The 25,322-nt window shown below is 39.5% G+C and overlaps 2 protein-coding genes across 3 annotated transcripts; one reads left to right on the top strand and one right to left on the bottom strand.

Annotated features, from left to right (window-relative positions):
• Nucleotides 1-59: 59 nt before the first annotated feature.
• Nucleotides 60-2,749, bottom strand: tspo (translocator protein). The gene is made up of 4 exons (XM_061042836.1): nucleotides 2,345-2,749; nucleotides 1,445-1,620; nucleotides 1,210-1,348; nucleotides 60-1,085 (listed from the first exon to the last, which is right to left on the bottom strand). Exons 2-4 carry the CDS (start codon nucleotides 1,615-1,617, stop codon nucleotides 912-914), a joined length of 486 nt encoding a protein of 161 aa, XP_060898819.1. The 5' UTR covers nucleotides 1,618-1,620; nucleotides 2,345-2,749; the 3' UTR covers nucleotides 60-911.
• Nucleotides 2,750-7,191: 4,442 nt separating this feature from the next.
• Nucleotides 7,192-23,982, top strand: frs3 (fibroblast growth factor receptor substrate 3). Of its 2 annotated transcripts, XM_061042839.1 has the most exons (7): nucleotides 7,192-7,399; nucleotides 10,804-10,929; nucleotides 11,060-11,148; nucleotides 11,280-11,466; nucleotides 13,143-13,304; nucleotides 14,772-14,893; nucleotides 14,981-23,982. In XM_061042839.1, exons 3-7 carry the CDS (start codon nucleotides 11,083-11,085, stop codon nucleotides 16,301-16,303), a joined length of 1,860 nt encoding a protein of 619 aa, XP_060898822.1. In that variant the 5' UTR covers nucleotides 7,192-7,399; nucleotides 10,804-10,929; nucleotides 11,060-11,082; the 3' UTR covers nucleotides 16,304-23,982. The 2 variants fall into 2 exon arrangements, with proteins under 2 accessions (XP_060898822.1, XP_060898821.1); XM_061042838.1 differs by lacking the exons at nucleotides 7,192-7,399; nucleotides 10,804-10,929 and having other exon boundaries at nucleotides 11,053-11,148.
• Nucleotides 23,983-25,322: the final 1,340 nt, after the last annotated feature.

Raw genomic sequence — 25,322 nt, forward strand, 5'->3', positions numbered from 1 at the left:
GTTAAAAAAACCTTCACATCTGCTGTAGAAAACTACTGTTTTGGTTCATGTACACATAGTAGAACTGTCGATGCATCTCGTTTATTTCTAATGTGACAACTTCACACTACAATTCATAATTTCAGCGATATAATCAGGCACAGTAATTTTTCTAATGCTTTAACTTCATGGAAAGTATTGTGGAAATAACTTGAGTATCAGGGAAAGTCGTTTACTGACTGAAATCTATCAAATAAGATTCATTTTTATCATCGGTTTGTTCATTGTACAATCAGCCGTGTTAAACAGACTTTACAAAATATCAGGATTAAACATAAACATGCATTTCTTCAGATTATGTGCCCTAATCCTTCTTTCACCGTGGGTTATTATCAGCTGAAATTAACAGTGAAGTTTAAATAAAGCAATCAGCTGATAAAAAAGAGCAGAGTGAGACTGGAGGGGGGTAAATTAAATACATCACTAAACGTGTTGTGATCAATACGATATGTTCTACTGTACGGCTTTGTTCTGTGATATTACATAAACATATTACTTAAGCTGAGGATCTATAAAGCCCACAGGGAACATTCAGATGTAATAATTAAGAGAAATTAAGCAATTTCACAGCTCTTTTAAAGCCGTAAAAAACACAGAAACTTTCGGCTCAACAGACCTTTAATCTTGCTTTGTGGTATACCGCCGGGTGTGCTCTGCTTCCTTATGAGGGCACAAACAAGTCTGCTGGACTAACTCTGAAGTAACAAGTTTTTAACATTGCATTTTCCACATTTGTCATCACATTTGCAGATATTGATTGATCTTTGAAAAGCTAGTATTGTAATTTCAACCTTTAGAGATATCAGTAGTATATTGAAAATCAAAGGCTTCTAAACATTAGTATATTTTCTCAAAGCATAGAGGATGGTCTCCTACTCTTCTTTTTTCTCAGGGTTGTCTCTCCATATGCAATAATTCAGGGTAGTGGCAAGGCACAGCCATGACAGGTAGGGCGCCAATAGCATTGAGGCTGTGCGGCTGATGGGATACCAAGACGCCATGGTTGCTCCGACAGTCCCAGTGAGAAGCACGATCTCAATCAAAGCCTAAATTGGACAGAAAGAGGGTGTTCAATTAACATGTACAATAATCAGCTGTACCATATGCTATATCCTTTATAAACTTCCTTTTAATTGTTCAATAATGATTACATCTATGTATTAAACTTGCCAATTTCAGCTTGTGTGCACCAAAGAAGATGGGAGTCCAGGACCAGTTCAGAGCTAGCTGCAGGCCATAAAGTCCCAGTGGAACCAGTGCATCCTCGGTGAAACCTCCAAGCTCTCTCCAGACCAGATAGGAGCCGTACCTGTGTGACCAAGTTTAAGAACGTAGGATCATTAAGATTGGAAGGTTTCATCAAGTAGAATAAAAGGCTGTAGAAACATTTCGCCGTGGCGCTTACCCCATGCCTGTATATAGACAGGTCCACACTACAGGGAACGCTGCATTGGGTGGTCGCCATGATGGTTTGTGCAGGGTTTTGTACCAAGTCTTCACCTCTTTGCGTGTGACGTAACCTCCATATAGCCCTCCCAGGTGTGGCAGGGCAGTCATTCCAAGCATGGGCAGCCACATGTTCTGAGAATAAATTTAAAAAAAAAGTCATATCACAGCTGCATGGTGGAAAAAAAGTCATATCACAGCTGCATGGTGAAAAAAAAAAGTCCAAACACTTTTTTGTTAATCATCAAAGTGTAAAAGAGAATAGTGAGAGTGAACTAAGCGTGTGGGCCTGAAAACCCAAACAAGGTCTGAACAAAGCTCAGGTGGTGAAATCTGAGAAATGTTTTTTTAATTTTAAATCTGAATAACATCTGATTTGAAAAGTCTGCACTTTAAGATGTTATTCTGATTTAAAATGCCACTTGATTAAGGTCAACTAAGTTAAACTTTAGAGCTGTCTGCAGCCATATCAGTATCAAAACTCCTGTTTCAGTCGGGCTCTGCTTATCTGAGCAGGTTATGTGTTTCTTGAAGATGTGCGCCCAAAAACCTCAACTCATGTGCTTAAGGAAACCTAGCAGATAGACTTAATGCGCGAAACGAAGAGTGTCCTCACAAAAGTCTCTTTGCTTATTTTTAGTTTTTGAATTAAGATGTCAATAATACATCTGTTTACAAAATGACCAAATTACTTACAACATCACAGACAGTCGTGCCAATTTTCAAGCTAATCTTAAGACATTGTGGAGCACCTATTTCAAGGCTCACGAAGGTTAAACGCTCCGTAAGCTTTAAGTCACCGACAAAGATTATATCATTTCATATTGAAGTAAATTGGTTAAGTGCTTACCTCGCTTACCTCTCTTAACTTTCAGGTCCTCTGCAAAGTGTAGGTACACAGTATGTATGTTGATCTGTCGGACTGCACACCTACAATGAAGTCTAGATCCTGAGCATGCTGCTGTATTGTGATATAAGTTTGCTGGACGTGCAGGGTAGTATCTTATCTGCGAGGTCAGCAGCACACTCCTCTGACACTCCCAGAGAGAGAGAGAGTCAAACACACGAGTAGAGAGCCGTGGTTAGCAACGACCGTGGTTAGCGTTGTTAGCAGCAATGGGTCGCCAGGATAAAGTCAAGAGGCGACTGGCAGTCGGTGGAGTATTTTGTGAGCTGAATAAACAATGTTTTATAACGTTACCGTAGTCCAAAGGTCAGAAAATCAATTAGCTAACGCGTCTTTACTTCCTGTTCGGCCACATATTTCCGCGTTGCTTACAAAACACAAACATCTGGATGCGTGACTGGATGGGCAGCAGCAGAGACTAAACACCTGTCAAGATAATTATCGCCTTGCTCCCAGCGCTCGCTTATTCTGGACGTGTTACCTTTATAGAAATACGAGAAACCCATAGACAAGGGGTGGGCAACTGGCGGCCCCCCCCCCCCCCCCATCAACCCTCAATGTGGCCCCCAGGTCAATTTTTACACATCAATTAATTGAAAACATCAAAACCAGAAATATGTCCATAATAATATTTGATCACTGGTATGTGTTGAGTTAAATTTGAGACATAATCGACTGTAATTGTTTTTGTATGCTACAATTTGGCCCCCTGGCAGTGAGAATTAAATGAATATGGCCCTTGCTGTGACCAAAGTTGGCCATCTCTGCCATAGACTGTACATTTTGAACTCTATTAAACCCCTAGTTTCAGCATGTTGTTAGGGCTAATTACATCATACAAATAAAACACCAGTTTGTACTAATTACCTGCTACAAAGCCCTGCACTGTGAACATCTGGAACATATCACATGGGCTACTTTATTCAAACAACATTGACAGTAGAATATTTTCCAATCACATTTTCAAGCTTTCTGGGTGTGTTGGGATTAGTCCGAAGGTATGCTTCGATGTGCTTGTAAGTGTAACCACACTAAACTATTACATACCGTTTTCCTGAAGATGACCTATGGACACAAGACAAGAAACCACTGAATGTCGCAAAAGCAATATATTTTTAGGGGTGTTAAGCATATTTAATTATAGGCTATATCCACTATGTTATGAAATCAGTGTTAATTAAAACATTCTGTTGAATTTGTGTTGTCTGATTTTTTTCTAAATCGTTCAATTTTATGAGACAACCATCACGGATGCTTGAGCATCCAGGATTGCTAAGATGCTGAGAGGTTTTAAAAATGTTTTTCAGCATCTGGTTTTTCTAGTGACTTCACTGTAACAAAATACCTTTTTGGTTATTAGGCAGGAGACAGTAACATAAGGGTGTTGTAATAAATTCATCTTTAGAGGCCATTTATTAAATCTTTACAGACTCATCTTAATTTTAAAGGCAGAATAAAGGCAGTAAAGAGGTGTTTTATTGGAAGATGAAAACAGGAAATGTGTCCCCTCCGTGTACAGTATAATGTCTGTTACTACCTGCCCAGTGACTTCAATCTTATTGAATCCATAGTTGAAAATTGTATATGGGGGGATACAGCCTTCTGCACAGCTACCCCCCTCACCCCCCACACATATTTAACACTGCTCTGACCCATCTACATTCAAATCACTACTCGAGACTCACCTCTCCAAAAGAGCTTTTAATGTTGTGATGTGTGTTCTGTTTATCTGTGGCTTATATGTTGTTGTCTTTATGACCTGTGTGTAATGTTGCAATGTTTGTTCTTACTGTTCTGTCTTGATCTTTCTTTCTTTTTGAACAAATGCATGTACAGTGTCTTTGAGTTCCCGAGTTCCTTCTTAGCTTGGCACCAATACTACAACTGTAGATGAAACTAATATATACAAACAATTTTAACAAGACATATTTTTAACATAACCCTAACCCTAAAAAGATGATTATAAAGTGATTAATCTCAGTTTATGCTCTCTACTAGTGAATTTTGGAGTAGGCTAGTAAATGAGGGAGTCAATTTTGAGACAGACAAAATAGTCATATAGCTGCCTTTGCTGGTTGTGTAGGACACATAACCTGCACGTAACCTTGAATTGCTGTCCTTAAACTCGCTCGGTATCACACTATTGGAAGCGCCATCTGACGTGACCAATCACTCCAGTTGGCACTTCCCATAATGACATACCTCACTCAGTTTTCAGAGAACTGGGGTTACCCTGGTCACCTAACATTCTTGAACAACCGTTTTAGTGAGTGCTACTGTTAAGCAGGATATTTAGGGTTAGTTTTTTTTTAGGTCTACAGGGTTTGAAAAGCTGGTATCTTGGTCAGAGCTAGTGTAACTGGTTGTGACTGGACTATGGAGGATGTGTCTCTAGTGTGAAGTCTGTTTACACCCCATTGCGTCCTGAGGACAGATTGAGACCCTTGTTGCCCAACGGTGCAACAAGGGTGGCAATGAAGGAGGCCTTATTTCCGGAGAAAGGAGCCATTATGGCAGTTTCCCAGTTGAAGGCCGCGATAGCTTTTTTCTCTACATATTTCTTGTTCCCCTATAAATCAGGAGGTGTGAGGCCTATCCTGGATCTTAAGGTTCAGTAGAACCAGCAGATGCGGTATCAAGGTCTGTATTTGGATACCCGAGACATGACCACCTGCATGTCGTAGGAGTACATAGCAGCTGGCCCACGGAGCTGATGCTACTGCACCAATAATGACAAGAGTTTGTTGCTGCTGGGCATGATGTCAGCATATCACCCGTTGGTATGTTTGGGTCTCCTTAAATCCCCAGTAACGGCTTCGGTGGCTCAAGCTGCATCCAAGCATCAGCAGCTCTGTAGGCGGCACATGACTGCCCAGGAGCTGAGGGACATAGCCTTCTGGAGTTCTCTATGGAGGATCCTAGGCAGTCAGAACATTGTTTTTAGTTTTTGCTTTAGCCTTGTCACTTAGGGGCCCAGCTTGTACATTTATCTCTTAACGGCCTTCGCGTCCTGTGGTAACTGTAGCGCAGACCATTAGAGGGCAGAGCATGTAGAAAATAAAAATAGTAGTTACTGGATGTAGCTCTGATTCCGAGAGTACGTCTAACTGCAGGCCCAGCTTGCCCCATTGTTTAATGATGTTGCTAATCTCCAAAGGGAGATGAGTAATGTCAGCGTGGGTGTTATAAGTACTTAACTACCCTTTAATTTGGCAGCGAGTAAAAATTGTCTCAGAGTTTTGAGCATAGACTGTGGAGTTTTGAGGTGGAGCCTGTAAACTGGCCAAGCTGGGGCTGAGATCTTTGCACATACTCACAAAACTGTGAGTTACATCCAGTAACTAACGCAACAACCACTTAAAAGCCAGCAAAATCCTGCAGGGAATGATTATGGCCATGAGCTGCGAAGCCGACACATGGCATTAGCTTGAACAGAGTGCAGCTTGTGAATAGTTACTATTGGGCAGCGTGGCAAATTGCAGCTTGTATATCATTTCTACTGGGTATGTAAACAGAGTGCAGTGCTTGTGAGTAAAATTACTACTTCTATAGGCGGCAACTTTCACATAAAGTTCTTGTCATACCCGTATTCATAATCAAAAAAACATGTCACCAAAAGTTACTGGAATTGTTTAAAACATTAAACAATGAAACATCCATGATCGATTGCAGCATTAAACAAATTACCCACAAGCACCCAATAGCTTCGTAGAATTTTCCTTTGCTGAGGCATGGATGTATTTATAGTGCTGAGTACGGTGGCCAGCAAGAAGCCCTACTAATATGTTTACGCTGTTAGGTCCTCAAGTATGGTCTTATTGTTTTATTTTAAGTCCAACAACACTGATGTGACTAATGTGATAAAGATGTTGTGTCTTTTGGGTAAGCATCATACTCATTAAGCCAGATTTCTTCAGTTTCTTCCAAACAAATCATTATTTTTTATTGAACTCCAGACATTTGATGAATCATTCTGTAAAGTATTGAAGAATAAGAAAGCTTTAAAGACATCCATAAGGACTATTTTTTTTATATTGTTGACATTTTTGCCGGGTGACTTATTTTGATAATTGTTACTTTTTCCTTTTTTCCCCCTAAATGATTTATGTTATTGTAATGTAATTTTTCTGTTTTTTTGTTTTCTCTGTAATTTCTCAACCATTTCTCAATTTAAGCTATTCATCTATGAATGGTCCTTTCTGTAAGGTTAGTTGAATGTCTCCCTATACTTACATGTTGCTGTGTTGTGTGAATTAATTGTAAATGTAATGTGTTGATAAATTAAAACAAAAACCATTTCAGCCTGTATGCTAAGCTAAGCTGACCACCTTCTAGAAGTTTAGGCTATTCAAAGTAGAAATATGAAAGTGGTATAAACCTTGATGTCAAATAAAAGAGCAGATTTACTTTATCCTCTCAGTCAGTTTCTGTTGAGCACAAATTTACTGCAAGAAGATGATTTAAAAAAAAAAAAACTTAGACAAAAACAGATAAAACAGTGGCTTGATCACTGGAATAACAATTCATGCAAATGAATGCCTGAATTCACACACAGAGCAGAACATTCATAGCAAAATCATTGACAACTGGAACTGCTACAGATGCTCTTCCCTTGTAGATCATTGGGTTGTTGTTTCTTTTTCTTTTTTTTTTTTCGCACCTCCCCCTGTCTGTCAGGCAAGCACACCTTTCCTCTCTGGTCCTCCAGCGTTCCTTACCTTCTTGTCGCTTCTTTCAGGCTCGTTGTCTGGCGGTGAACTCTCACCCCAGCTGCTTGGGAAATGTCATACAGGCAGAGGCCCGTGCTGCAGTAGGGGGGCGTAATAGGAGGAAAAAATAACAACATTTTCACTGCTCTCACTGCATCTTTTATTCGCCTCACTGCCGTGCAAGTTCCACATCCCGCTACAACCAGCAGCAGCCGCCGCCACCGACAACCACTTGCAGTCTCACAGCTTATTTCGCATAAGGGCTAATATAAAAAAAAAAAAAATCCGTGCCAGACATGTGAGTAGCAAACCATCGCTGTCGTACCCGTTTACTGCTATGTACTCACGCTATTGTATCCTCACAAAAATAGGAACAAATGGTCATTGAACATTGTCGTTGTGCATTTAGTGTCAGTGTGCTGGTTCATGGTAGCATGGTTATGCCGGGGAGTCTGTGTGCGTTGATGGGCAGATGAAGCCTCGCTGTCGGCTTGTTTTGGAGCTCTGCGTCGGCTTTGCTAATTGAGCAAGCAGGACCGTGATTCTCTGCTGTACAGTCCAAATTAGGGGGAAACCCATTTTACTGGTTGTGTTTGTAAAGTGTGCATCAGAGGCAAGCATTTTTTTCCCCTGCTCGCATTGAGTAAATTAAACTGTGTGTGTGTGTGTGTGTGTGTGTGTGTGTGTGTGTGTGTTTTTGCGTGTGCGTGCGTGTGTGTTTTGTGTGTGTATGTGTGTATGTGTGTGTTTTGTGTGTGTATGTGTGTGTTTTGTGTGTATGTGTTAGTCTAGCCTGGCATCTCCAGTCAGATGTGGAGGCCCAGGTTAGAGCTCACACAATGCGGCGGGGTTGATCTAAAATGTGTCTATAGGTCTGTGTGAGGTTAACAAGGAGCAGGATTCTCAGGCTTAGCATACAGCCTACCTGGTCATTCCTAAAGACTCTGTCTACTCTGTTTACTGTCTAAGGCAAAATTAAGGAAACGAAATGACTCCTTCGTACATTAGTTTTACTTGTCATTCACTTGAGTTTTAGATGCACAGCTATTCATTTCTAAGTTTGTGATTCCTAACCATTACGATACAGGAACATCTCTGTAGGCCTACTTAAAAATAATGTGTTTACTATTCTTGTAATACATTGAAGAAGCCTGTTGGATTAATTGTGATTGTGTGTCTAAAAATGCTGTGCACTATTTTGGTTGCATAGGTCTGACATTTCTCCTTCAACGAAGCCTACAGTTTTGAGCCCGTATCCCCTCTAAATGTGACTCTTCAAGTCATACTGCAATGTTGAAATCATTTTTCCAGCCAAACATGAATAGGATGATATTATATAAAATCAACAAAGGGACTGGTATTGCCTTTTTTTATGGCTGATAAACAATCCTCAGCTCTAATGCTGTTCGGTGTACCAAATGTGGCATCTTTTCTACTAGGCTCTTATTTCATTCTTATTTACAATTAGGAGTTATTACTCCAAATTGGACAGTTGGGATGTTGTGTAACATGTGAATAAAAAATGAATGTGATGATTTGAAAACATAGAAAACCCCAAATTATAAATGGCTCGAACAAAATATCACATGTTGAAACTGAGAAATGTCATTCGTGACAATTTAATGCCACCATGACGTTTGAAAAAAGTTTAGACAGGGTCATATTTACCAAAGCTGTGTGAATCACCTTTTCTTTAAACAACAATCGTAAGCATTTGGGGAACTGAGGAGACCAGATTCTGTCATTTTGGAAAGTGGAATGTTTGACCATTTTCGCTTAATGTACGATTTCAGTGGTTTGACAGTTCGGGGTCTTCTTGGTCTTATATTACGTTTCAGAATGCTCCAACATTCAATGGGTGACAAGATGGGACTTTAGGAAGACCAGTTTAGTGGGTGGCTGTGGCTCAGTTGGTAGAGTCATCAACCAGAAGGTTGAGGGTTCGATCCCCAGCTCAGCAACATGTCTGATGTGTCCGTGGGCAAGACACTTAACCCTGCATTGTTCCCGCTGCTTCAGTTGTGTAGTATGAATGGATTAGAGCTTTGGATAAAAGCGTCTGCTAAGTGAATTGTAACATTGTACCCAGACACTTTTCCTACAGAGCTGTGCTGTTTTCATTTTCATGTGTAGATATTTACTGAAATATACAAGGCACGGCGTTGTCTGTCTAGCAGTATATGTTTCTCTGAAAACCTTTGACATGTCATTCTGCATTATTATTGCATTCAAAATGTACAGATTACCCATGCCATGTGCACGTATGCACCCCCTTTCCATCATAGATGCTGGCTTTTGAACTTAGTGCTGATACAAAGCTAGATGGTGCTTCTTCAATGGTGACACGGTTTTCTCTTTGCATGGCAGAGTTTCAGCTCTTGTCATTAGTGAATGCAGCGATGAACTGTGTTCACAGACACTGGTTTTTGGAAGTGATCCCAAGACCATGGAGTGATGTCCACTACAGAGTTCTTTCTGTCAGTCTTTCACAGAGTGGGGAACCCTCCCCATCTTTACTTCAGAAAGACTCAGCCTCTTTGGGATGCTATTTTTTTTTTTTTACCGAATCCTGTTGCTAACCCGTTGCAAGTAAATCTTATTAAGTCAGGTGTTAGCCATTTTGGCGCCCTAGGCAAGAATATAATTTGGGGGCCCTCCCCATGCACTGCATCATCTCCAATTGGTGAAATGTAAAGAAATTAAACTCACTAGTAATTTTAAATATATTACATGCCAAACGTTAAATCAGAAATCCGACATCATACGGCTTTAAGGGGGACATGGCCCAGACCTCCTTAGGGGTCTGATGGTTTCTCCTCCAAGACAAAGTGCTGTTGTGATATTTTTAATGCACCCTGTGCACTAAAAATGCATCACTGAAAATTTGAAATGTGTAAAATAAATATACCCTTTAGTTAGTTAGTTAGTTTATTGACTTAAATTGGAATTTTGTGCACTTTGTTAACGTAGTTTATTAATATTATTTTTTGTTTGTTGTGTTCACTCATCGACACTCAGAGTGCACAGATTGTATAAACTCTGGACACGCTATTTAAATTAAATAGCCTTCATGTTTTTAGCAATGGAAATTTGTGTTTATTTACTTTACAACCGCTATCATTTATCATCTATTGAACCAGCCCCTTTCTGTTTTTAAGCATCTCACAACTTCTTTAATCTTTTTTTACCACTGTCCCAACTTTCTTGAAACATGTTGTCATCATCAAATTCAATTTTTCAACTTTTCCAAAAGTAATTACTTGTTTATCGGTTTCGAATCGACACTTGCTTTTTAAAAAATTTCAAACAAATTTAGGATTTCAATGATTTGCCAATCATCACATTCTGTTTTTATTTTCATTTTAAACAATTTCCCAACTTTTTTGAATCATAAGTTTTGTTTAAAGTCGCTGAGGGACAAGTAGAAGATCAAAAACACTGGCTGTAACTGTCACTTTATTTCTAAGCCATAATATAAAAGAGTGATTTTAAACATTCTGTATCTGTCGTTTTTCTAAGGCTTTTCTCTGGTGGGGGATAGAAGAGAGATGAAAGGAAATACATGAGGGTGAAGAGGCATTGTGTGCAACATGTTCAACATCTTACAGAATGCCAAGCCCACCTGCTAACATTGGCAACATTTATTTTAGATATGAGTTTGATATAAGGTCGGGTAAATGTTTGTGTTTTTCATGGTTTCAGGGGGGAGAAGATGATGCTGCTCTTGAAGATGTCAGTCCAGCAAACTAACTGGCTTGTGAGGACGATGCCCGGTCTAAGATCCTGGGACTAAGGCGTTAATCCCTTCACACTGATGGCCTGGACTGAGTAAGAAGTTTGTGTGTGTGTCTGCTCCCTGAAGTGGACGTTCAGTATTACTTTGTCTGATATTGATAACTGTCTTTAAATTGCTGAAATTGTTAATGGAGTCAAGTGATGAGATCTCCTTTAATGTCAGGTTTCAGCTGGCCTGCTGAAGCTATGGGGAGCTGTTGGAGCTGTCTGTACAGAGACCCCATCAGAGACAACCATCTCACCAAATTTAAGGTCAATAATAACAAATTCAATTCATTCTGCTACTCTCTTGTTTAGTAATTTTTTTTCTGGTAATAACTTTGATTAATAAACTGCATTCACATGTTCTCCTCTTCCTGTTACATTTATTCACCCTGTCCCAGGTCACCAATGTGGACGATGAGGGCAACGAGCTTGGTTCTGGGATCATGGAGCTCACCCAGACTGAGCTCATTCTTCACACACGTAAGAGAGACGCCATTCGGTGGCCGTATCTCTGCCTGCGCCGTTATGGCTACGACTCCAACCTGTTTTCTTTTGAGAGTGGCCGTCGATGTCAGACCGGGCAGGGTAACTATTCTGTTTCTCTTCCTCAGTAACTTAAATGTTAATGCCGTATTTAATGTATCTTATTATTCTACATTTATATTTTCTATTTATATGTACATTTTACTACTACTTACTATTTATTTAGCGACTGAACCATAGGCGGATCCCCGCATGGACAAAGTGGGCAATTGTCCGGGGCCCTGGCAAATGGGAGTCTTGGCCTTAAGATTTGTTATTATATGAGCAAGAGAGCGAGCTGCAAGCTGCAAACAGCTGTTTCTACATGCCAACTAGAACTACAAATTATTTGATGTAAAAAAAAGGAACAAATGAACCATAACTTGAGAGACTGCTCATATGAGTCATAATTTCAGGACATGATTCTGTTAAGATCTTTTAAAAATAAACTTTATTGTCTGTCTCAACATTGTTGTAGTAGATTGTGCAAGGACCATATCTTGCGCAAGAGGAAGTTCACGTTCCAGCATTTAATTTTTTCTCTGTGAAGAACCCAGTCAGGGTTATAGTATTTTTAAACAATAAATAGCAGAATTGTTATTTAAGTGCGTGAGTGCAACCAAACCCTGTATGCTTGGGGAGGACACAGTGCGCGTGTAGTATTTCCTGTGTAGGTAGGGGTCCAAGGCGAGTTTGTGTCCAGGGCCTGTGGTCATTATAATCCGTCCATGGACTGAACTAGAGAGCCCTGTAGAAAAGTGCATCCCTCAGCAGAGAGGGATGGAGGGGTTTCCAAAGCTATTTGACCATTTGAGTATCCTGAACCTTCAAAATTTGAGAAGTGAGCTTTTTAACACTGGTCTATGTTACTTCAGTTACCATATGCCCCCTGCACAAACACAGTCTGTATGCTCCTTGCACTTGCTCTTTGTATAAATGTCTTTTTCGCCAAGTGATGAAAAGTTCCTGATTTGATTTTTTTATAATGACTATCATATTTCTGAACATTTGTTGTTATTGCTGTTATTTGTAGTCAAGTGTGACTACAAGCTGTGAGATCTGTTCTTTTTCAAAATTCAACCTGAAGCCTGCCATGTTTGTATTACACTCAGTACATTTACATGCAGTTAAAAACATAAATAAAGTTGATTTATTGTGTTTGTCAGACTAAAGTCTTCCTCTAAAACTTCCTCTAGTTTGTACCAAAAGTATTAATGTACAGAGCTGCACAGTTGTTTATGTTTTCATCGTTTAACAAACATGCTGATTGAGTACTTGTAAGCAAGGTCAACTGGAAAAAGGTCTAATAGTAACTCACTGAAAGGGGGCATATCACCACCTAATGTAGTGGAGTCAGACATACTTCTGTCAATAAATGGGTTCTCCTCCTGGTGCTTGTCCACTATGACTATAGTAATGACAAGGACAGTAGTCCTTGTCATTACTATAGCTTAACTGTGCAACTAAACACACTGACTGTGAAAAAATAATATTGTAAAGGTACATATATTCTAAAGACTGATTTCAGCATGAATTAAACACATCACTTGTGTTCATCCATGTAGTGTTACAGGACAAGGTGCCTCCATCATTTACACCTTGTAATGTAAACTGTATGCAAAAATGTCACTTTTATTTAATTGTCAGAAGCAACTTTGCCTTTCTATTTCAGCATTTTGGGGAACAAATCTCGGCCCAGCAGTGGTGATGTTTTTTTTGTTTTGTTCTTGTTTGATTAGGAATATTTGCATTCAAGTGTTCCCGGGCAGAGGAGATTTTCAATCTGCTGCAGGAGCTGATGCAATGTAACAGCATCAACGTGGTGGAGGAATCCATGATGATGAGTCGCAGTGGTCACACACCAGAGATGGAGATGTCTCGCACGCCACAAACTCCCAACAGTGAGTCACAACCGCACACACACACACACACACACACACACACACACACACACACACACACACACACACACACACACACACACACACACACACACAGATGTGTAGTAGTAAAAGGAAGTAGAAAAGCTTTAAATACACACTGCTCAATTAAGTCTACTGTGCCACAGGTGCTAAAGTATTCAAATAAAAAAGAAAGCAGAACAGATATACAGCCTGTGTATATGGCCAGTTAGAGGTAGACAAAAGGTTGTATTGGTACACATTTTCATATTGAGATTTGAGCATGTCTGATTTTGTCATTTTGAAGCTGAACTGATACCTTTCTTACAGGGCAATACGCACAAAGCATCGGTGCACAGAGATTTTTTTTGCCCTGCAGCACAGTTATGGGAGCATTTCACCGCCTGCGTTTGCTTTGTGAATTAGACGGGGTCTTTTTGATTCATTTGCACAGGTTTAGCAGGCTCAAAAGCTGCACAATCCATTTGTGAATGAGGCCCTGAGTGTGCGATGCTGTACGATCGTGATGACACCATCAATTATATTTTCAACCGTGACAAGCCCATATTGGCCCGATAGTATAAGTTTAATAACAAATATCAGTCAGACTATTACAATGTTGTGGTTAGCTCTTCTTTACAGATTAGAAGTTCATTGTATGTTATTGGGCATCTACTGTGTCAGTGTCACAGAAGTTAGAGCTGTTTATACACTATTCAAATGATAATTATTTGTTCCTCTTGTCCTTCATCAGTCAATTGTCTCTATGGGCAAGATGCTACAACATAACATTCATAGCAGATTTTTTGAATCAGTGTGTGAGTCTGTGGGTTTGTGAAGTCATTTACCATCTGATACGTCTTGTTTTTTTCTTGTTTTTAATGGATAATTGAACAGTGAGCAAAGTATGACTTGAAATGAATTGATGAATCTGCATTTTAATTGTGTTCTTACTTAATACTTAAGTGGCGCTTTATAAACAGTTAATAGGATTGTAAACCAACTCTGGCGCGCACTGAAAGCCAGTGTAGGGATTTAAGAATTTGAGAAGAAGTTTGAGGGTTTTCTTGGTCCTGGTTAAAACACCTGCAGCAGCATAATGTACAAGCTTTTGGGTCCAGAAAAGAAACTACAGCTTTGCAATAGTGTAATCAGCTTTGAATTATTTCATGAATTAGTTTTAAAGTGTCTGAGCGTGATAGAAAATAAAAAAAAAGGGGAATGAAAAGGAATCTGAAACTTTTGCTTAACTTTTTTCAAAATAAGTTTGTGTGGATTTATTTTATTTTGTATGCATACAAAAAAAGAGAATTTAAAGACTTTGCATCATGAAAAAGCATTAGCAAAGAACACAACTTCCCTGAGATACACTTTGGGTATGTCATGCTTTCTCAATTGAAACTCCATCATTTCTAACATGCAGATCACTGTCCATGTTTATCAGCTGTCACATAAATGTGTTTGTAGCTCCGGGGTTCCCTGTTCAGGCTTTCCCCAACGGATACCCTGGTTATCCAATCAGGGGTGATTCCTCTCAACCCTCTCTTGCTGATGATCATGGACATAGCCTCATGGGTTTGGAAGACCAGGTAAGACATATCTATGACATTGATAGTGCACCGTTTTTTTTGTAGCTTTTTCCTTACATGAAACCCGTTTTTATTTTCCCCTAACAGACCCACACCTATGTAAACACTGTTAGTATGGAGGGGGATCTCTCTATGCGCCACTGTGTGCACTCTTTGCCTGAGGTGAGACCCACCACCTTCCCAGAGACCGCACGGGGGTCTATGCCTGTGGGGAGCCAAGGGAATCTGCAGTCCAATCTGAGGCACTATCCCCTGGAGGAGCACAATGACCCTCAGGTGTTCTTACAGCCAACCTCTCAGGAGGTCAAATTCATGCTGGGTCCCACACCAGCACAGCGCCATCTGCTGGAGAGAGAGAGGGAGAGAGAGAGGGACAGGCATGGGCACAACCCTCACAATCTTCAGCCAGTAGAGGGTGCAACAGGCTCAGAGACAGAGGGGGATGAGCCTTCTATGCACTTGTGCAACTCTCACTCCTATCATCATTTCCACCACCATGCACACCGGCATCCAGGCCTTGAACATCCGGACAGCTGCCAAAGCGGAGAGCTCACCTACGAGAACATCAATGGCCTGAGGAGCGGTAGGAAACAGCGGCTGAGTCCCAGCAGTGTGTCGCAGTCTGTCGGTTCCAGCAGCAGCAGCAGCACGGGGGACAGTCACTCTCACTCCCTCCAGCACCTGCATGTCCACGGCCCCTCTTCCCTGCCTCCACAGGGCTACGCCTGCGAAAGGGGCATGGGTGGAGGTCACCGTCGGACAGCCCTTCTCAACTATGAGAACCTGCCCTCTCTGCCCCCAGTATGGGAGTACAGTGCCCTTCAGCGGGACGAGGAGCAGGAGGAGGATGATGATGAGCAAGAAGAGGATGAATACGAGGAAGAGGAGGAAGACTTTGATGAGTATGAATTCTCAGAAGGTCCTGGGACTCCAAACGGATATCACCAGGACAGTCGGGGCATCCACAGAGACGCCCTGCAGAACTATGTCAACACAGAGCAGGTCCAGCCGCCTCGGCTTCGACACGCCTGTCCCCCGCATCCTCGGCCGTGTCAGCCAGATCAAGGGGGGCGAATATTTAGCTTTGATTTCCGCAGACGATCAAGGTCAGGTGTGGGAGGCTGTGAGCACGGCCACATGCCTCCATCACGGCAGCTGAACTACATCCAGGTGGACCTAGATGGTGAACCTCCCTGCCAAGCCCTCGGCGGCGGGGTTGCCCAAAACCAGCCACAGCACCAGCGCCTACCACCCAAAAAATGTGGCCCGCAGGCACCCCGGCGCAGCGAATGCTACGCAGTCATCGACCTAAAGAAGACAGCTGCCATGTCCAACCTGCAGAAAGCTCTGCCTAGGGATGATGGGACTTCCAGAAAGACTCGCCACAACAGCACAGACCTGCCTCTGTAAACAGTGTTCAGACTGAAGAGGAGTGATGAAGACAGAGGATGGCTTATTCGCATCTTAGCACACTGGACCCTTCACTGTCATCCATCCATTCAACTGTCGGGCTGACTAATACAGTAAAGGTACCTAATTAGAAACGTACTGAAACCTCTGTGCATATAAAAGGAAACAAGAAATCTCTGAGGAGAATTTGCCATTTTGTTCTATTTATTAGATATGTGTTGTGGAGCTCTCTTGAGAAATTTGCAGTTTTTACTGCAATTACTGTTTGCTGGATTAATAATTTAAAGATATATATAAGAATAAAATCATATATATGTATATGATTTTATGCCAATGACTGAGAGCAGAGACCTCAGTTTTCAGTGGAAGCAGTCATTGCCATACTGTTTGAGCAAACTTTTTTCTTCAGCCCATCTCGTACCTATCCTCTAGTTTTTCTTATTCTATATGGTTCTTTATTTAAATACTGTGGGAGGGGAAAATGACACCCTATTTACAGAAGAAGTACAGCTGTGGTTGGAAAGAAGGATGTTAATGGTTCATCCATAATAATGGCCAAAATTCATACCTCATCACAAGCATCAAAGCCTACCATTGTGGCTGGTACAGAGAGCATTGTTTGTTTAATTATGCCTACAAAGCATTTTGCACACAATCCAATGGAATTGTATTTTATCATATTTTAGGAATGGTGTTGTCCAATACACGAGATGAAATAAATGAAGAGAACATATGGATAAATATTCCAAACTGAACGACGGTAAAAGTAGCACACGTGGTTTTAAAAGGAGCTTATTTCTGTCCGCATGCAGCAAATGAAAAGTAGCATATCATCTTTGATCACTTCTCCTGCGTGTCATGGTAGACCCGCAGGAGGTCCACGCAGTTTACGCTTGACACGTTGCACTTTTGACCCTGGGTTGTTGAAGTGCTCACTCCCACTCCTCTGGAGCCACAGGGCTCCACCGTGTCCTTTTACCAAAAGCAGGGGGCCAAATATCTCATTCCTAGTCAGCATTGTAGATACATGTTATTGACGTGTTTTTGTTAAGACATCAACAACCTCAAAGAGTGGCATTAAGCTATAACCTCACAGAAAATGTGCTGAATCTTTAATTTATTTGTTATCAGCTGTGAAAGGTCTGTTTTAAAGGGTTAATCAAGTACATTGCAAAGTCGTGCAGTGAAGTATTTGCCTGTTTAGTCAACCACATTGGGTTGATATTTATTTATTTATTTCATTATTTATTTATTCATTCATTTTTTTTTTTTCATTGTGATGACCAGCGATTTTTAATCCAGTTGGTAATACAGAGACCAAAGTTTCACCTCAAATGATCACTGGTGTTTTACTGTTATTACTGTGCTGAATTATATTTCAAAGAGATAACTGTATGTATGTTTGAAGTGCCAAAACTTAATTGCAAACTATATGATGACTAAAATCCAACAACCATAGGGCAGAGGTGCATAAGGTCGGAACGATCAGCAGACATACAAAAATTTTTAAAAAAAAAAATATTCCAAGAAGAAGCATTCATTAACACTGCACATTCCTATGCCCCTATGGAGCGAGATAATCACACTTAGAGCGGTTCTGTGCTGCTACATATACATACCACCAGTTGTCTCTGCCAGCTATACAGGTTCCTGTCAGAATGAAACATGTACTTAAAACCTCTGAGACTAACCATATTGTTCAATACATTTACTTAGAAGTAGTTTTGTTGTGTTCTTCTGATGCAACTTTCTTAGCAGTGAAACTATATTGAATATTTCATAAATTTGGCCATTTAGTTGAGATTTCTTTCTTGTCAAACTGGCTGTCTGGTAGGAGAAATAATGGAAGCACAGGCCCACTGATGCCATCATCTTTTTGTAACACTCGTATTGAGTTGATTTCAGCGAATCAAAGAATGTCAAATGTATATCATCATTTAAATATTATAGCAAGTCTTTCAATTTTGATCAACCCCTTGTTGAGTCTTTAAAATGTCAGGAAACAAATGCTCAGAGCTGTTTAATCGATATTATTAATTATAGTAGTATTTTATCACACCCTCTGCCTGGTTCAATAATGAGCCAGGCAAAATAGCTGAATTTACTGACAGTCCTCAGTAAGGAAGACAATGTCAGAGCACCTGACAGAGTGGAGACAGCTGGTGTATCTCACTCTGTACTAGAGCTCAACGGATTAATCCGCCAGCCGACAATATCGGCCCATATTAGCATATCCAGTGACTATCGGTAGAGGCTACTTTATCGCAGATATGTGCTGATATTACTAGATTCATTCACCAGTCTAATAGAGTTTCATTTGAGTTTCATTGTTTTACACTACCAGTTCTTTTTTCACCAGCAGAATGTTGTGACCATCTTTTCTTCATGATATATCTTTTCAAGTGTTTGATAACTGCTATTAAGGGATCAACAAAAAAGATTGATCAAAAAAAGATATCAGACGATTTATCGGTATCAGACCTTTTCTCTTCCTAATATCAATATTAGTATCGGTCCCCAAAATCCTGTATCGGTCAGGCTCTGTACAACGTCACGCCGGCTCTGATTTGTGTCACCCTGTCTTATAGAAATCAGTTTCAATCACAGTTTTGGTTAAACTCGTAGTCTCTTAGACTACTTTGTAACAATTTCAAGAAAAGGGTTTATTACATGAACAGACTGCCAGGCTGTTGTACCTGCATCATTCTTTGTACAATGTAATTATAAAAAAGTGGGCAGTGGTTAGGGTTAGAATAATACCCATCCCTAAGTTTAACCGTTTCACCCTGCACGACAAGCATAACTTTATGTTCCTGAACCATGCATTAAAGGATTTTCCAGTTCAGGCCTGACGTCTTTGAAGGTGTGGGCTTCTGATTCCTTTAATCTTCTGCTGGTCATGCCAGTGCTCCTACTTTAGTAATGGATTTTTCATCTCATCCTTTGGAAAACTATTGAATTTAGTTTGATTCATGGAAGTTGATAAGAACATTTTTGTTCCAAGTTTGTAAAGATTTTCAACCCTGGATCAAATTCTTTTGAAAAAAAAATATGTTTGCTATAGTCTGTATACATTTTTCAGTCTCTCAGCATTACTTAAACATTTTGTTTCACTGAATTTTTGTTGGTTTATTCGATTGAATTTCCACGCTAATTCTCCTTTACAAATTGTTAGGACGAAGTTGGGCTATCAGAAATTTGTGCCAACAATTAAATACAGCCCATGGTGCCATGTTAAAAAGCTTTTTTTGTCTAACATACAGTTACAATTTACATTTTTTTTTTTGTTTATGGTAAGATAAAAGTGGATTGAAAAAAACAAATGTTTTGAAAATACTCTATTTCTAATGTGCTTCTTTCGAATGGAAAAGGTATTTCCATTTCATGGCTATTATTTACTGGCAGCTTGTGATTACTTTCTTCATTCCTTCATCGTACATTGATTAAATTATTAATGTAAATCAGAATTTCCCTGAACAATGTGAAGTCTTCAAAAAGTTTGATTTGTGTTATAAATAATCCTGAACCTAGAAATTCAATATACAAGGATGTAGAATGGGAAAGATCTTAATAAATGAGCAAATGTTTTATCAGAGAGCAAATTCTTGATGTAACGTCATGTATTGTGAAACAGTATAAAGAGCCTTTTGTCTAGTTTTCCATGTGAAAAGACACACAGGAACTTCAAATTTCCCTGAATCAAAAGTTGATCATTATCATGATTGCTGATTGTGTATTTCCAAATGAAACAAAAAAAAAAAAAAGATTTTCTATAACACGACAGACAACTTTAAGCTGACCCTTCTGACTGACAGATGCTACATTGGAAGAGTATTTACATTTTTGCAATAATAGGTGACTTATTGTTTTGTTGATCTAAACCAGACCATGTGTCAAATTTAAATAGTAGTCCATTTAGCTGTGGGCTAAACATACTTACGTAGCTGCTCTTCTGTGAGTCAGCATTTATATTTTAATTTCAGGGTACAACTTTTACTTTTCAGTCTTTAAAGTTCAAGTAAAGCTATGAAAGTAAAACAAACTAAAATGCCCTTTCCGTTGATTGTCAGAGACTGTTTGCTTACACTCTCATTACCTGTGCCATATTGTAGTTCCTTAAATTAAAAACATGTTATTGTAGTATGCCTTTCAAACTGGTGGTGGTGGTTCATACAGGAATTAGAAAGTGTTTCAGATGATTTTGCAGATTAATGTGGTTTTATGTTCATTTAAAATAAAATCCATGTTGACATATGTAAACCTCACCACTTGTCAACAGTGATTGCATTAATACCATGAACTCCTGCCCTGTGTTTACGGGTTAACAATAAAATTAAGTAGTTGCTCTCAAGTTCAAAGTGCAGCCTGTGAATCATAAATAATTGGCATGTCATCTCAAGTATTTGAATTTTGCATTACCCAGCGTATATGCTCAAGACTTATTTCACACGTTAGATAAATAATTATCGCTGTTCATTGATGTGATCTGCTCTGCTTGTGCAATCTGCAGGGCGATAACTGCTGTTGTCATTTAGTTCCCCAAACTAGATTTATTGAACATGTTGTTTTTACCAAAAGGGCTCGCTCTTTGTTTACTGTACAAACATTAACACATACCTTGAAGTCAATTTAAAGAAATTTCTCACTGTGCCTTTCATATTCATTCCTCAAGCATTTGCCATACATATGTAGTGGAGGAGAAGCCTGTTGTTAAAAAAAACATAAAAGCCTTTTACAAATGATGACGTTTTAAGGGGCTTTAATCAAAGTGGTGTCATTCTTCAGGTTGTTTTTCATATCTGAAGTTGTGTTTGTAAGAAAAGTGCCAAACTCTCTATTGTTTAACATCAAACTGTGTTTGAAAGTTGTCTGTTTATAATACTATTTTGACATATTGGACGATAACGCTTATTCTCTTTCTTGCACATTAAGAGATCGATGCCACTCTCATGTCTGTCCTGTAAACCTAAGACATATAATAGATGGCTTTATCAGCTGAGCATTCATAAAAGGATCAAGGGAAATGGCTAGCCTGGCTAAAAATCTGCCCACCAGCAACCTTTAAACTTGAGAATGAACATTTTATGTCTTTATTGTAAACATCTTAGCTTTATTGCTTTTAGCCTAGCTTAAATAACTAATTGACGCCTAAATACGACACTACTGGCAGAAAGTTAGCTTAGCTTAGCAGAAACACTGGAATCGGGGAAACACCCAACCTGACTCAAATAATGCCAACCAGCATGCCTAATCTTACAAATTTACAGATCCTATCTCCTCTGTGTAATCCATTCTGAAGCCGTATTATAAGTGTTACATTTACAGTGCTTTTTGGGGACATAAATTGACAGCAGAAACTCCTGAAGGTCATTATGTTTGGTCAATTTGCATGGTGCTCATTCTCATTCATTCACATTTTGAAAAAATCCTGTATGAGTGGTGTCTGTTGAAATTTGTAAGAAAGCAAAAGGCTTATTTCCCCCAAATAATGAACTGTGTCTTCTAGGGTATTGCAAAAGCGAACTGAATGAACCGTCATTTGTTAGGATGACACGAAACATCATTTAAATATGTAGAGTGAAATGGCCAAAGTGAATGTGACTGAAAAAGGTATTAAATCATGACTAGTATGTTCTGTAGCATATAATGTTCATTTTGAGTAAAGGCATTATTGTGTTGGTTACGTTATGGTCACGTGGCTATGGTGCACTCCATGACTGTGATTTGACATCAGCTGCATTTCTTCTTTAAGTGCTGGAGAATGTGAAGTTAAAATTCCTTTCAGAGATTTTATTTTTCAAATCCTGTTCTCATTTGTAACCACTTTAAATGTTTAAGAAAATACAGATTACATGACTATAGAAAGAACAGAAAGAAAAGGCAGCAACATAGTTTGCACATCATTGCTACACATCATTTTCTGTGGTTTTTCATGTCATCTCTGGAAAAAAAAAAAAACTACCACAGGAAATCATAACCTACATGCCATACTGTAAAACATCAACCTCTTGTCCATGCTATAATACTCAAAGTATCAGAAAACTGTAATATCTCTTCTTATTATTAATGTGAATTTTTGCAAATCATTTTGTTTGTCTGGTACAACAGTTTGCTAACCACCAGAGGGAGATGTAAATGTACAGGTCAGAGCTGTACATTTTTGTGACAGATTTGTGTATTTACATACAGGTTGCATTGGTCTAACTTTGTGACTTATATATCAATCTCTGAATTGACTTGAGTGCCAAATATGCTTGAGCATGACAAAATCTGGGACCTACAAGGAACTGCAGGTACTCCAGGTCTCCTCAAGTGAGACTCCAGTGACTCACTACTGTTGTAGACTACTTGCGATATGAATGCACACCTGAAGGTTTAACCATGCGAAATATTTTTGCTGAAAGAGGAAAAACTTAATTTTGTTTCTGTTTCTGATTCTGTTTTGTTTTTTTTAAATCAAAGATCTGTTGTATGTTTCTGTGTTCATCCATTGCTTATATAAATGAGTATGCAGTAATGGTCTTAACATGCTTCCATTAGAGGTGAATATAAAAAGCTGATTGGCTCCATTGAATGAACTGTCAAAAAGAAGTGTTGGGTCATTTCATTCTTACATCATTTCACACAGAAATTTGCTGTGTTATTTTACGACTTCTTCATCCTAGCCTGTCCCAAAACAAAATAAGCTTGACATAAGGTGAATTTTTTTCCATGAATTTTATCAATTATACAGTGTGGATTTGTCCAAAATGTACAAGTAAATGTAATTCTAATATTAAAATGAAGCTATGAAAATATCTTTTGTGCACTAAACGGTGTCTATTCTTTTTCTTAGTCCAACCTCCAATTTCTCAAAGAATCGATTTATGTATTTGAGCAAACAAAGCGTTTCCCCTCCAGGATCATGTGCCTCTACAGTACATTACATGTACATTTTTAACATTACCACATTTACCAGATATTTTTAAAGGTTTTTTCTAGAATATTTTTATACCAGAACTATCTAATCAACAACAACTACAGTACAAGGTCTAAACAAAAGTCTAAGAGAGAAAGACATGATCCAGACCGCACATGATGATCAAACCTGATCACTCTGGGAGCCAAGATGCTTTGTTCGCCCTGGCCTGTTGGTCATTCTCTAAGAAAACACTTAAGACAGCAAAACGGACCTGTTTAAATGTGTATTGCAATGCACAAACCATTGTGAGGTTAATCATTCACCCTCCATCCCAGCAGCAGAGAAAAGCTGTGCTGGGATTAAAAAAAAGGATGTTAACTGTGTTAACACCACTCACAATAGATTACATTGTGCAGCTATTTACAGCCAAACAATCTACCCAGTATTTATTAATAATTGTTGCAGGGGACACATACATATTAATCATTTTTGCTTAAACCAGAAATTAAATCTTGATTTTTTTCAACAATTGTTTTGCAGCTGGATATGAACTTCTTCTGAGCATGTTCTAACTGTATGCCAGTGTGTTAACAATTTAAATTATTTTATGTACAAAGAGTATGGTCCTTGTTAGCTGTAGAGATTTACAGCAAACTGTAAATATATGCCTTAAATGGTAGTTGTCCTGTCTTGTGTTTGTATGTTTGTCTTGTTTAATGGTTATTGAATAATTGTATCAAAAGCGGAACCTCACAAATAAAGCAGAGCTTTTATTGTTTCTACTCTCCTCTGCGTCACTAATGTTAAGTCTGGAGGTTTTTAACTTAAGTACACAATTATTCATTTTGATGCAACAAAACCCAGGTAGATAGACAATGCCTCTATGTGGCGTCATGAAACTCACTCCACATTTTGTCCTTTGAGGGTTGGATTTCTGTCTTCGAGGCATGCCAAATGTACCTGAAATATGATCATCTCAAATTTCCAGTCTCTGTGGAGTTTTTACTACAAACACTTCACTGTGTAACAAACAGAGTTTTACATGGGTGCTACCACATGACAGGCTGCTGGATTGCACATTTAAAAACACAGACAGTTAAGACAAAAATAAGTTTGGGCTGCCTCTGACATGTAGAGGAGCCTGTTTTTTGGCAAGTTGCAGAAACTGGTTATATTTAACTTTACTGATGGCCCCTATTTATCAGGGAAATGCCCCTTCTGAATACTGTAAGAGTATGTAGCCTACATATTGTAATTAGAAAACCTTGTGACCAACATGAGCAAATTGTTACAGTTAGTCAGCTCTTTTCCATTTACCTAAAGTTGCTATCAACATATTTTTAGGACCCACCCATGAGGCACAGAGAAAAATGCCCTTTAACAAATCACCGTAGACCTAACAGAGGAAGTTATGGCCTTTGGTCCTAAATGACGTATTAAGTCACAAGAGGTTCATAACCCTCTTTGCAGATGTACTGTAAGTGCAGCACAAGCGCAGTTTTGATCGACACAAGCTCCAAAGCTGGCTGTTCCATATGATGGAAAAGGAAACCAGAAGGCTGTCCAACACCAACTGAAAGTCCCACTGGGGACCAATGCAGCTAACAACAGTCCTCGCCTTGTTGACTCTCAGCAAGAAGTGCTCCACCAGTAGGCAGCTCCTGGTGCTGTAAAGCACCCGCAAACATCATGGCCAGACATGATCACACCCAGGTTGGAGGCCATGCAAACCTTGTCTGCCAACTTTTGCAATAATTCCAGAAAACCCTGCAGTGAGCTTGAGCGCAGTTCAGTGGCCCTGCTCACACAACAGTCAGTGAAACACACCAGATCATTTGGAGCCAGTAAGAAGATCTTGCATCTGTTCTTCTGCTCCACAATCCAAAGTGTCTTGCAATTCGGAGGCCCAGTCTGGTTCTGTGGCCTCTCAATCCAGCTAAGGGCTTGGATACTAAGACTCCTGGGTATCTGCTCAAAGATGGTGGGACACTGTATTGAGGGCTCTCTCCTCGAAAGCCGCACTAAGCACACCTTTAGACTGACTGGGAAGATTGTCCATGTCCTACATAAGAAGGGTCTGAAGTATCAACTTCTGCCCTCTGGGAGATGTTTTAGGGA

This window comes from Labrus mixtus, chromosome 7, assembly GCF_963584025.1.
Source record: "Labrus mixtus chromosome 7, fLabMix1.1, whole genome shotgun sequence".
Classification (NCBI taxonomy): domain Eukaryota; kingdom Metazoa; phylum Chordata; class Actinopteri; order Labriformes; family Labridae; genus Labrus; species Labrus mixtus.